Genomic DNA, 13,549 nt, shown 5'->3' on the forward strand with positions numbered 1-13,549 from the left:
TTAGTCTTGCGTTACTCAAAATACAAATTAGACCACAAACTTATCAATTGATTTCATTATCAAAATCCGAGATTCAATAAAACCTACCATATGTGTGTGACCCTCTAGGCCCAATATCGAGCTGGCCATGAGTCATACCTATCAAAACTCCTTCTGGCTCAGTGAATTATTATATCCATAATAATTCACTCGGCTCATCGACTGCAGACATACTAGGCCACTACGCCGCAGTCCCCAAACGATACAAAGGAATCCAATTCTTTGGACCTATTTATCCTCAGTTACCGTGTACCTATAATCTCTTATCCATCTAATATCTTAGAGACCATATAGCGGGGATGGTGCTGTCAAGCCTATATGGTTTCTCCTCGAGTCTTGCTCTAATAGGATTTTCCGGGAGAACTCTTTCTTTCTCAATCTAAATGACCTTGGCCAAGGATTTGTTTGAGCAAGAACACATAAGATATTTCTCTCATGATACCGAGAGCAGATGATCTTCTATCGACACTTAATAGCTCTCGTAAGGTTGGCTGACATTCCCAATAATCAATTGTACTAGATCTGGAACTTCCAAATCTATAAGTCCGATATCAAAGAATGGAGTACTCATACAAGACATCCTTGGTGTCTCAAGTCCAAAGACCAAATATACTATTGGGACTATGAAATCACTGTTTAGCAATAAGGCATTATCAACCATCCAATATTCAGTGAGCGGATCAATCATTGAACTTATTCTCAAATGAGTACTTGCACTGTATCCTTAGTGTCCTCACACGATCAGCTATTAGACTAGATGCCTCCATCATATGGATGGGTATACAGTACACCAGTCTGTCTGGTTATCTCGATATCCTTCTCGAGTAACCTATGACTAGGATTATCTAGAGTCTATGTTTAAAAGTGAATCAGTCTCATTATCGTGATCTCATCACGATCCGATTCTCATTGTATAAATCCACGGACATCACAATATATATGCATATATCCAACAAGAAATATAAAATGATAAAATATCAAATAATAATAATAAGCAAAAAGACTGCATGTCAAGTCACACATGTCATCACTCACATGATTGTAGGGCACCTATAACTAGCATTATGATCCTCTGATTATTCTGGAGAAGATTTACTATAAACATATTATCATTATCGGTGATAGTGGAAGTTTGAAATGGATTACGGTTCCGTGATTTTTTTCGCATTGGGTTTTCTACGTAAAAAAATTCATTATCTCACTTTGTGACTGATTTATTGTTCTACTCTATATGTTGCTCTAGTTATTATTTATTTTTAATAATAAATTAATATTTTGATTAGGAACCCATTTTGATATAAGAAAAAAGGAAAAGAATTATTCCGTTACAAGAACAACCATAAGCTCTACAAGGTTAGCATCCAGGCTCCACGAACATGACGAAGCCAATTGGGCAACATGTTGGCTCTATGATGCTAACATGCTAACTCTACATTGCTGGCATGGTGGAGCCACTTGGTCGATACGCCGACTCCACGTGGCTGACACAACCGAGTCAATGCCACATTAGCATTGCACGAATGCCCCATGGAGTGGAACCAGCTAGCTGTGCTCAATTGATGCCACGTAGAGGAAAGCTGCACAATCTCATATTTGATGCAAGCTAGTGATGGTTACAACTAGATTCAATGCCCCGTAATCACACAACTCGTGCAGTAGACAGACACAATGATTCCAAACATCTACTATAAAAGAAGATTCACGGATATGTGTCAAGACATTGAGTGCAACCATACGTCCGACTTGTAAACTTAGACATCGAAAATACATTATCGGGAGTGCTCCGACACAGTTTTATAAGATTCAGATGAATTGCTTGAAGAAGTTCATCTTGAAGTTGCCATGGATAAGGAACTAAGTTGAATCCGATATGGCTTTCCATTACAACCACAATCTGCACTAATAATATGCACCAAAATAGAAGGATCAAACGGTTTTTGCACCTAAATAAACCTACAAAGACACACCTGAATTATTAAATATTGGTTCATTAAGGAATAACATGGGCAAGCTTCAAATCTAGCTAGAACATTGTAGCTTTCAGGTTGGCTATACATGATCACAACAAAATATTAGTTTACAATTTTACATTTAAATTAAATCACCTATTTTCTTCATCATGAATCTACCCCAGTGACTCATGCAGAGAACAATTCCGGATTTTGTATTTAATACCCAACCAAGAATCAATTCAACCACACAAAATTAATTGGCTCCTATATATACCTTACAAACTCTTCATTCATCAAGCTAGAGATCTTTTGATCTTATCTCTGATTCTCTCATCAATCACCTTGGTCCAGACAGCTCCATGGCTTCAACCAGCAATGAGTCATCAGTGACGGTGATGTCTGAGTAGCGATCTGAGTGGAAGTCGGACACCTTAAGCTTCAGAGCCTCTGTTCTCTGAGATGCTTCCCATCTCTCTGCAACACCATCACCTTCAAGCATGTGGACCACCTCTGACATTTTCGGTCTGTGGCCTGGGAGATACTGAGTGCACAAGAGCGCAACTTGAACCACCTCCTCGAGCTCTATCCGATCATAGCTCTTCATGTCCTTGTCTACAAGCATGTCAAGCTTCTTTTCCTGGTGCATTTTCTTGATCTGGTTGAAAAATTAACAAAAAAGAATCCTTGTTAGTCATGGATCAAATGACAAGAGTCATGCACATCGATTTTGATGCTTTCAGGAGGAAGTTACGAAAAAAAGCAAGTCATTTGATCTGTGTTGTGTGTACCCAGTCAAGCATGGCACCCTTCTGGTTTGCTGCTTTGCCAAATTCCAGTGCTCTCAAACCAGTAATCAGTTCGAGAAGAAGAATTCCAAATCCAAAAACATCGGTTTTCTCTGAGGATTGCCCCGTTGAAAGATACTCCGGAGCTATATGTCCTACGGTTCCCCGCACAGCAGTAGTCACATGTGTGTCTCTGTGATCTAGAAGTTTTGCAAGTCCAAAGTCTCCTACAACTGCTTCACAGTAGTCGTCGAGCAATATGTTTGCAGCCTTTACATCTCTGTGAATGATCTTCGGGTCACACTGTTCATGTAGGTACATCAAACCCCTTGCAGCTCCCAAAGCTATTCTTTTCCTGGTACTCCAATCTAATGCCGGTTTTGCTGCAAAAAATGAGGAAAAGAAAAAAAGACTCAGTGTTCTGTCATGTATCGATGCTAAAATCTACAAATGACTAGAAAAGATCGATGATGAAATTATCAAACTCAGCGGAGCTTTTCTGAAAGTTAATGCATAAACCAAAATATTACATTCTACAGTTTGTTGTTTGTTTACCAAACAGCATCAAGATAACTGCATCAAGCCATATTTTACATCGGGTATCTATTTCCTGACAATCACTGCTCTAGATCACAAATGCCCACCAAGCTCAACTACCATGATAAATTTAATATGACGTAATTTAAGTTTGATTAGTTGTCTCCATTCTTGTTAATCCAAACTTAGTCTTATAATTCCTAACATTTAAATCCACCTGGTCAATTTAGTTGTCCACATGCTACAAAATAATTTCATGATGTTATGAATTCATAAAGCAATTTATTATCCTATGGAGGTTGAATTTATGTTTTGCAGACACATCACTATGATATGATGCATGAAGCTCTCATGTCCAAAAAGATGACCAAAATTTTCACCTTTGAGTCGGGAGGCAACACTTCCATTTGACATATATGGGTAAACAAGAAGCCTTTCAGTAGCAGTAATGCAGAATCCACACAGCCTAAGAAGGTGTCTGTGCACAGCTAAGCTTATCATTTCAACTTCAGTTTTGAATTGAATCTCTCCACCTGCTGCATTTCCATCCTTGAGCCTTTTAACTGCTACTAAGGTTCCATCTTGTAGCTGCCCTTTGTAGACATTTCCGAAGCCACCTTTTCCAAGCAAGTTTTTGCTACTGAAGTTATTTGTTGCAACCTGAAGCTCCCTGAACTGGAATCTTTTCAGGTTACCGAGGCAGACCTCTTCTTTGTGTTGGTCTGAAAAAGGATTTGGTGGTTACTAGAATTAAATCATCAATTACAATGAAATTTCCCAATAAAACAGGTATCATTTTGCAAGCCAGTGAAGAGATGCAGTTCTTTAATTTCACTGCATAATATCTAGTATTTTACCTTTGACATCAAAGAATATCTGTTGATTATGCCTTTGACTGCACCAAATAAATAGCCCAAATGCGAGACTAATGAGACAGATGCTCCCGATGCTGGATGCAAGGGCAAGTATTAGTTTATGTCTTTTGGGCCTTTGTGGAGTTGGATCACCTAAATAAATCAAGAATAATGATCAGGATTCAAGAAAGAAGGCTTCCTTCAGAAAAAATCAAATGATAATGAACTCAAAGGCCTCTTATGTTAAATAATCTGCTTGCAGATGGCAATTGGTTCTCAGCAACTCATCATTTTATAGCAAAAACTCCCAAGATGATCTTTCCATGCAACAAGATGCAAAACAGACTTGGCTGCTGGTCCTTAATCAGGAATAGTTTGCTTAGTGCTCCACTAAGAGGGAGAGATCAAATTGAACCCAAAAAATGACAATGAGAAAATTAATCTTTATTTCTTTGTTTTGTTTTTTCGTTGAGGTAATCAAATTGGTATGTGCTTAGTTTGAAAAAGAATTATATATTACTAAAATGTAAGAGCAGAACAATTGTAAAAGCTAAAAAAGATGGATTACAGAATTATAATGCCTTAAAAGACAATTTTTTTTCATTTCATCAACACAGCAATACAATAGCTGCAAATAACTATTGAAGGAATTTTTCTGAGCAAAGGCTGCTCTGGACCAAGAAGATAATTTGTAAGGGGGAAAGGTTAATTGTTATTCTTTTGGTCTCATTCAAGTTGTGATTGATTTTCCTAGAAAGTTCCTCTAACAATCTAGATAGCTCCTGAGGAGACTCATAGTAAGGATCAGGCTGGTGGATGACCAAGAATGCCGGTGTTCAGGGGGAACTAGTAAGGCAGTGACCTTGATCAACTTAAGAGAAGAATGTGGTGAATTGGCTGCTAGTTCAGTTTTTTATGTTGATTTTAACCAGGTCAATACTTGGAGCTAGAGCTTCTTTAAACAATGTGCTTTAGGAAACTAATGAGGCAAACCCCTTCAAACATGAAAGCATAAAATGAAATGTTGCAGAAATTCATATGCACTATCGTTCATGCTCGAAATCATATGGCAATTTGTTTGTTGAGAAAAACTCTAGAAGTAGAATGAAACTAGAAAATATTTAGCTGGAAAATTCTATCTCAGATGGTACCCTGAGAAACAGTAATGTTGAAGGACATTGGCAATGGCATCGTTCCATAGCACTCTTTCTCCATACCAGTCGGACAGATCAAAGGATTTCCGACAATGCTGCATGAAATGTAAAAGACTGTTTTAGTCTTACATCAGTCACTGCAGATACGGATCGATCTCGAGCCTCAGAGAGGCAAACAAATGATTGTCTGCCACTTATCAACCCAATGTTAGAAGGATATGATGCAGTACAGCAGAAATGTAAAAGATTTACTTGAATGTTCTCCCTGGTAACTTTGGCATAGGGCCACTCAAATTGTTGTAAGACAGGTCCCTGAAGCATAAATACCACAAGATCTTCTTGGTTACAAACATCGATCCAAGCATGAACCTACTTAGTGCATGAAGATTCAGAAACCAGTGGACTAACATGAACGCAAGTTGAGTGATGTTCACCAAAGACAGAGGAAATTCCCCAGAGAGACTATTGTTGTTGAGCCTCCTGCTCAATCACCAAACGCAACATAAGAAAGGAAGTGTTGGTGACCCCATGATTCAAAACCATCGGATTATTGCAAAACGCTTCTTTTGTGCTTATGGCTTTCTTCACTTACAGGTACTGAAGTCCTCTCAGATTGCCCAAGGAAGTAGGTATTGCACCAGAGAATTCGTTGTTGGAGAGATCAAGGGTGTGAAGCCCGAAGAGCTTCCCAATCTCTGGAGGTATTGACCCAGATATGTTGTTGTTCTGCAGGAGCCTGCAAATGTAGTCAAGATATGAGAAAGAAAGATTAAGATTTGATTGATCAGCTCCAACTATCACAAAGAACTCACACAACTTCGAGATTTGTCAGATTTCCTAAGCTTGGGGAAAGTGTGCCTGATAGATTCTGGCTTGGAGTTCCTCTGCCAAAAATGTCACAAGAATAACTCTAAATCACCTACGCCTCTTCCAAAGAGAACCAGTTTCTCAAGCTAATATGACCGCAGCTACCATGAAAGAAAAAGAAAGAAAGAACAAAAGGTGGAATAACATCATCTACCAATTCACTTGTCATGATACTTACAGCCCAATGACCAGGTTCTCAGGTGAGCATGTAACCATGGTCCAGCTGCATGGATCAACAGAGTCCTGGTCCCAGTTCTCTAGAACGCCATGAGGATCCTCAAGAGAAGCCTTGATGCCCATCAGAGCTTGCACTGAAACAGAGTCCAATACCAAAAGAGTAAAGGAAAGAAAAAAAATATCAACTCGATCTATTGAAGAAACTGAAAGGGGAAGAAGAATCGAGGCAGCGGCATGTCATGAATGCATTACCTTCAAAGTTAACACCTTTAGGGGAGAGCATAGCAGTTGCAGTAACCCAGGGCCAGAAGAAGAGCACCCAAAGCATCAAAGCTCTACCATCGTCCACTTCCATTGAACTCAGAGGCTATGAAGAATACCAGCAAGAGGAGAGATGTGGATGGGTTCAAGGCCGTTTCTGATCTTTAGCTGGGCTTTTTTGCTCAGCAGAAAAAGGTAGATTTCTTGCATGACTTCCTCATGTCAGGAGCCATGGCAGCTTACCAGTGGGATCTGATGCCATGACAAAAGAAAGCCACAGACAGGAAGGGGGTTGAAGAGATAGAGAGATATGTGGAGTGAGTTCTAGGAGTGCAATGCTCCAAAGGAATCAGAATGAAAGTTTTTGGTGGGTCACAGTGAGCAATGTGGTTTGGCAAGTGTGTTAGGGAGAATTTTGTGACTGATCAAAGAATAGCAAGATCTGATTTTTATTGGATACATTGGATATGCCCACTGATGTGAGATATGATGCATTTTAAGAAGACACCAAAGTAATATGACGGACATGCACCGGTACATTTTTCCTTCGAAGCAATTAAACAACAAGGACTTGATCATAGCATTTTGAATGAATTGAGAACCTTTTTGGATTATGAAGAGTGGTAATGATTCTGGTCTCCAAAGGGCAGTATAATAATGTGTTATCATTGATCGAAGCCCTCTTTTGCATCAGTTCCAGCTACTGCTGTGGTCATTGTTTCCATGGGCTGCAATGATGACATTTTGGAATCATAGAATAATATCACCGCAATATATGATCCTCAACTTTACATCGAACACAAGCAAATGTGGGCAAATTCCATCTCACCTTCAACTTTGTTTCGTCATTGATCAAATGCAAGACCTTGAAAAGGAGATCCTTTGATCCTGTGATCCAGAAAAAAGAAAGAGTGAACCGACTTTTGTCCCTTTCAGTCAGCAATGATGTCTGAATCCATCGGTAGGAACAATGTATTAGGGCTTCAGAATATGAAATGACAAGTTGCAAAGAGGAAAGAACAGGGGCTTTTAATCCGAGTGCAAGTGGAAGAAACGAAGGGAAAGGCAATATTAAAAGGAGGAGTTGGTGTTGTTTACGCCATGGGAATCCAACGTTTGCTAGGTTTGGCCATCCGGTAAAGTCACAGATCCACAAACCGAAGGATGGGCTGAGGACTCAGCCGTGCCTTGTTGCAGTCTCGTGATGCGTGTATGAGCATATCTTTGTTGGATTGTCCTGTCCTTTATTAGATGCAGTGCTGTATGTACACACACTCTTATCACTCTCGCTCTTCCAAATGCAACTCCTCTTCTATGATGAAGACGATCAGATCACACAGACACGGCAGTGGTACTTGCAGTTCACTGTGAAACCACAAACCACGCAGTATCAAACAGCAGCAGGTACGAAATGGTAAACAAAAGAGAGAGCAGGCATTCAAAAGCGAAAGCTGCCGTCTCGCCTGCCTTCTTTCATCTTTTCTTCTTGCTTTTCCATCGCAGGATGAAATTGGATGTGGCATATATTCTTTCTCCTTGAGTTAGAGATAAAAGCGGAAAGTAGCTCTCCTTAATGAATGCTTAAGATGCGAGGAATGGATGAATAAACGAGAAGGATGGAAGCATAAGGGAATCAAAGAATGATTCTTGGATTTTAAGTTTGATGACTATGAAAAATCATTTTGGTACTCTAAATTAATGTACATAGTATATGTAATAGCAGATAAGATTTCGTATGAGAAAATCTCTCTACTCTGTTGAGGAAAATCGTTCCTCTTAACCTGTATAAATAGGGAGAGAACAACTTCAATAAAAACATCTTCTTCAGTAATTTCTGTCTTCTATTCTCCTTTAACATGGTATCAAAGCTATCACCGTAAAGGCCACTTCTAAACATCTCGAAGTGGACCAGCTTCCTCAACCGCGACTCCATCACAACCACTCCCCCCTCCGTTGCTGCTCCCGTCGTGACCACACCCGGCATCGCCGTCAGGCGGTAGTAATAGCGGCATCTTCATTGCTGTGGCATTTTCCACGGAGAACGGTGGATGCTACAACTTCCTCTCCATAAGCAAACGGTGGATGCTCCTTCCCTCTTCTCCTCCCTGCGCTGGCGGCATTCTTTACTGTCGCCTTTCCTCTACCGGTTCCTGCAGAAGCAAAGCCGACGTAGCCTCGCGACCGATTGCTCCCTGGCCAGCGGCCTCTCCTCCTCGTTCTCGCATCTCGCTCGAGCGAGAAGGGTCGCGACTGTTCTGCCTCGCCATCCTCAATTGGCTCGCCCTTCGTCAGCTTGGCCAACTGATCTCCGTCACCTGTGACCTTGTCGCGCTGCCCCGCACTACGTCCAAGAACTACTGGCCCCATCCCCAAATCCTTGACCTCGCTGCCAACAACCTCGCTGGGCCCGACCTAGCATCGCTAAGCGAGCTACGGGTCTTGGCCGGCTGCTAACTCCGCTCATTGCTGTAGTTGGCACGAAGTCGCAATAGCCTCCTCTGTCATAGTAGCCTCCTCTGCCGCAGCAGCCTTATCTACCGCAGTAGTTGCAGTAGAGATGCATAGTTGATCGTTGTAGATTTCTCCTCCTCCAACCTCTTCCTCTGCCACAGCAGCCATAACAGTCACAACCGTAGCAGTAGTGATGTGCTCTTGCTCTTCTCACAAGCCTCCTCCCTCCCTCCTCCTTTTCTATAAAGATCCCTCTTCAGTAAAAAAAAAAAAAAAAAGAGAGAGAGAGAGAGAAAAAAAGTCTGGGATGTCTTCGTTATCTTCTTCTGATATTCCAATTACTATTTCTACAGGAACTCATAGTACTTCTCCTACAGGGCTTATCTCCATCAATGCTGCTACGTTAATCCCTTTCAAGTTATCAAAGGATGGCAACTATGTATCCTAGCGGGCTCAGTTTTCTAATCTCTTGTTTGGATACGACTTGCTCGGCTATGTTGACGACTCCTTCAATTGTCCGCCAGCCATGATTAACATCCCTAGAGAACCTAGTCCAGTACCAAATCCGGCTCACAAATTATGGATGCATCAAGATCGTCTCATCCTCAAAGCTATTCAAGCCTCCGTTGCTGGAACCATCAGTCCATTGATACCCTCATGTGGGACTGCTACTGAAGCATGGTCTAAACTGCAAACTACTGTAGCAAATCATTCACATACTCGCAAGCTCAGTCTTCTATCCAAGCTAATGATGACAAAACAAGAGGGAAGTACTATCACTGATTATCTACAAAATATCAAAGTTATCTTTACCTCCTTCTCGGCCAAGTGACACTCACGTACCTCCACCTAACCCAGCCTGTGTCAATGACTCTCAATCGCTTATTTTAACAACTCAACCTCACAGTCCTGTAGTCTCTAACCATCCTATGATCACACGCTCTAAGAGTGGTATTTTCAAAACACGTTAGATCCTTGACCTACATGCTATCATGGATTCCTCATCCACCATTGTTGAACTCACCACCTTCCCTCAAGCCCAAAAATCTCCGCATTGGCGTACTGCCATGTGTGAGAAATATAATGCCCTCATCCATAACTCAACATGGGATCTAGTACCCTCTCATCTTATACAAAATATCATCAAGTGTAAGTGAGTCTTTCGAATTAAGCAGAACTCAGATGGCTCTATAGCTCGATATAAGGTATGCCTCGTTGCCAAAGGGTTTCATCGAAGACTTAGAGTTGATTTCACTAAGACATTTAGTCTCATTGTTAAGCCAACTACAATCAGACTTATCTTGAGTTTGGCCACAACTAAGGACTGGTAATTATGACAATTGGATGTTAATAATACCTTTTTACAAGGGAATCTAACAAAAGCTATTTTTATGCAACAATCTCCTGGTTTCACTTATCCTCGGTATCCAGGGCATGTTTGCAAACTATGAAAAGCTATTTATGGACTTTGTCATGCTCCAAGAGCTTGGTACATAGAACTTGGCTCTTTTCTTACTTCAGTTAGCTTTCTCAACTCCAAATCTGATACCTCGTTATTTCTACGACAACACCGTGGTAACATAATATATATTCTAGTATATGTGGATGACATCATTATCAGAGGCAACAATCTCGTAGAAATCCAAATGTTCATCAAACATTTGGCAGATCGGTTCTCGCTCAAAGATCTAGGACCCTTGAACTACTTTGTAGGTGTAGAAGCTATATTCACATCCTTTGGTCTCTTTCTCTCATAAAGAAAGTACATTCAAGATTTATTATCAAAAACAAATATGCAAGACGCAAATACGGTTACAACTCCTCTCTTTGCTAGTGGCTCTCTCAAATTATCTGATGGAAGTCATACTACGGAGTCCACTCAATACCGACAAGTCATTGGCTCCTTACAGTACTTAACTCTTACCCGTCTGGACATCTCATTTGTACTCAACAAATTATCATAGTTTATGCAGAGGCCATCTACTATTCACTGGTCTGCGGTCAAACGAATCCTACGATATCTTAAGGGAACCCTCAATCATAGTCTCTTTCTTCGTAAATACTCTCCACTTCATCTTCATGCATTTGCTGACACCGATTGGGCAGGCAATGTTGATAATCGAATATCCACATCGGGGTATATTATCTTTCTTGGCGCTAATCCAATTAAAGCTCTAAGAAGCAAAAGACAATCGCACGGTTTACAACTGAAGCTGAATACCGTGCCATCGCCACTGCCACTGTAGAACTCAATTAGGTCACAAATCTGCTCAAGGAATTCAACATCAGGTCCACTCCTAAGTCCACTCCTATAATATATTGTGATAATGTCGGAGTTACCTATCTGTGTGCTAATCTGGAATTCTACTCTCGTATAAAATATAATGCTATCGACTTCCACTTTATGCGAGATCAAGTTGACCGCCGTCAACTTCGTATTTCTCATGTATATACGACTAATCAATTAGCCGACTCACTCATGAAGTCTCTCACTCGTAAACTATTTACATTGCATCGATCCAAGATTGGTATCCTTGATAGGAGCACCATCTTATGGGGGTATGATAACAAATAAAATTTTTCTAGCTGTATGAAGAAATCTCTCTACTCTGTTGAGAGAAATCTTTCCTCTTAACCTATATAAATAGGGAGAGAACAGCTTAAGTAAAACATCTTCCTTTAACAGTATATTTTAGCATGAACAATATCCTGCAGATTTCTGTTCTATCATGAGCACCTGATGCCAGCTCAAAGTAAATTGCTGAGCTTTGACTGGTGAATCATTCAGTCTTATCCATTTGGATGATTGGTGAATCCATTCATGTGCTGATTCTGATGCTGTTTCTTGCGGATGGCATTGCAGGATGAAGCTGCTTTTGCCTCTCAAATGCACAAACGCATGATGCGCTGCCTGTGCATGGACACTGTGGGCTCTGATAAGAGCTTCCCTTCCGTATTCCACCACTGAGATTCTTCTTCATCTATTCACCTCATCAAATGTGGCATGTTCTCTTTATCAAGCTTGGCAGTAAGATATCCATCCATGTTCTCAATTCCTTGGTTGCATGGCTTTAAAGTTTTCTTGTGTGTTCTACGTTTTGGATGTTGACGAAATATTATTAAGAGAACATCACCCAAGATTAATGGGGTTAACAAGGGTTAGCTCTCTCAAAAATTGACTGCTCTCTTTGGCAACTTTTACAAAAGAAAGAAAGATGGCATACTTTTCTTCCCCAGTGCCTTTTCCTATGAACATATGGGGAATCCTCCTCAACTTTTAAGCATGAAACATGGCCTCAAACTTTGCCAAAGGAGCTCATGAAAAAGCTGACTTTGGGACTTCTAAGTGCATTTGTTTGAATCTCAAAGTTTATCAATCAGCAAAAGCACTTGATAGCTGAAACATATGGAGATTTTTTTTTTCCCTGTTCTAATCCAGTGTGTGAATTACGAAGAACCAACAATGATATTAATGATTTAAAAAGGTTAAAGGTGAATGATGCTGATGCGTAGTGGATCAAAGCTAGGTAGTGGCAGGTTGAGGAGAAAGAGAAGTGGACCAATGGGAATCCCTTTTTGCAGCATCGGGTTTACAAATGAATGTGCAGTCCAAGGGACATATTTTCCTTCTCTCATCACCCCTCCACCCACTTTGCACTGCTTTCTAAAGCGTGCAGCTCTGCCCATTTTGTTCTCTCGCCCAAGACAGACCTCTCGAGAACGGCTAAAAGAAACACACCAATACCTGCTACCTGGAATGCTTCTCCCTGTCCAAGAAGAATGTTTGAGCCTTCTATTAGCTATCACAATGATTCCCTTGGATTCTCTTTCCTAGAGGAAGGAGTTCATTGTGGAGTATTCCTCTGAGTGTCTCAAATAATAGTACATTGAATCTATCATGTTACCCAGAACAGTCAAAGGAGTGACGATTCAATGGCATGATAGTGAGTTATATATGAGTAGTACATCAAAGTAGGCCAAGAGAAGTAGAATACAGAGGCCATGTATTTACCAATTCGTTGTGGTATTTAGCTGGAGCCTTAGTTAAAACGCGTGTTTGAAATAATCCAAATGCAACATCTGTGTTTACAGATAAGAACAAGGACAATTATTCCTGGGTGCTATCTGATGTTACTGGCCAGCTTGCTCTTCAAAAACCAGGGCCCCTTGTGATGATTGATACCTGCACTGGATGCATGACAAGCTCCCAGTCATTGTTCGTCGACAGACGATATCCACATCCAGTACTGTCATTATTCTTGGATTTGTGTGTCGCTTATAAGACACTCTCCCTAACCATGGGTGAAGCAGATCTCAGTCAAATCTCATTGACAACGAGGCATTGTCCTGCATGCTTGTCCCTAAGCTTATGATTGTTATTCTCTAATAGCAAAGTGGGGGATGTTACCTGTGCATGTGAATGCGTATGTAATTGAAGAGAGTTATTAAGGGTTCCTTTCAACTCATCATGG

The 13,549-nt window shown here is 40.7% G+C and overlaps 1 protein-coding gene across 3 annotated transcripts; it reads right to left on the reverse strand.

Annotated features, from left to right (window-relative positions):
- Positions 1-2,059: 2,059 nt before the first annotated feature.
- LOC135623378 (protein NSP-INTERACTING KINASE 1-like) lies at positions 2,060-7,631 on the reverse strand. Of its 3 annotated transcripts, XM_065126295.1 has the most exons (12): positions 7,456-7,621; positions 6,618-7,354; positions 6,367-6,499; positions 6,134-6,205; positions 5,914-6,057; positions 5,730-5,801; positions 5,574-5,633; positions 5,319-5,416; positions 4,171-4,320; positions 3,694-4,035; positions 2,780-3,159; positions 2,060-2,646 (listed from the first exon to the last, which is right to left on the reverse strand). In XM_065126295.1, the coding sequence occupies exons 2-12, from the start codon at positions 6,718-6,720 to the stop codon at positions 2,329-2,331; spliced, it is 1,872 nt and encodes a 623-aa protein (XP_064982367.1). In that variant the 5' UTR covers positions 6,721-7,354; positions 7,456-7,621; the 3' UTR covers positions 2,060-2,328. The 3 variants fall into 3 exon arrangements, with proteins under 3 accessions (XP_064982367.1, XP_064982370.1, XP_064982368.1); XM_065126298.1 differs by lacking the exon at positions 4,171-4,320 and having other exon boundaries at positions 7,456-7,631; XM_065126296.1 differs by lacking the exon at positions 6,134-6,205 and having other exon boundaries at positions 7,456-7,626.
- Between the last annotated feature and the right edge of the window lie 5,918 nt (positions 7,632-13,549).

The sequence above is a fragment of the Musa acuminata genome, chromosome BXJ2-9, assembly GCF_036884655.1.
Source record: "Musa acuminata AAA Group cultivar baxijiao chromosome BXJ2-9, Cavendish_Baxijiao_AAA, whole genome shotgun sequence".
NCBI classification, from domain to species: domain Eukaryota; kingdom Viridiplantae; phylum Streptophyta; class Magnoliopsida; order Zingiberales; family Musaceae; genus Musa; species Musa acuminata.

Coding starts and splice junctions, on each gene's coding strand:
- LOC135623378 (XM_065126295.1), bottom strand. CDS start 6,720: ATGGAAGTGGACGATGGTAGAGCTTTGATGCTTTGGGTGCTCTTCTTC. Junction 4,321..5,318: donor CAACATTACTGTTTCTCAGG/GTACCATCTGAG, acceptor TGATTTATTTAG/GTGATCCAACTCCACAAAGG. Junction 2,647..2,779: donor AGGGTGCCATGCTTGACTGG/GTACACACAACA, acceptor TTTTTCAACCAG/ATCAAGAAAATGCACCAGGA.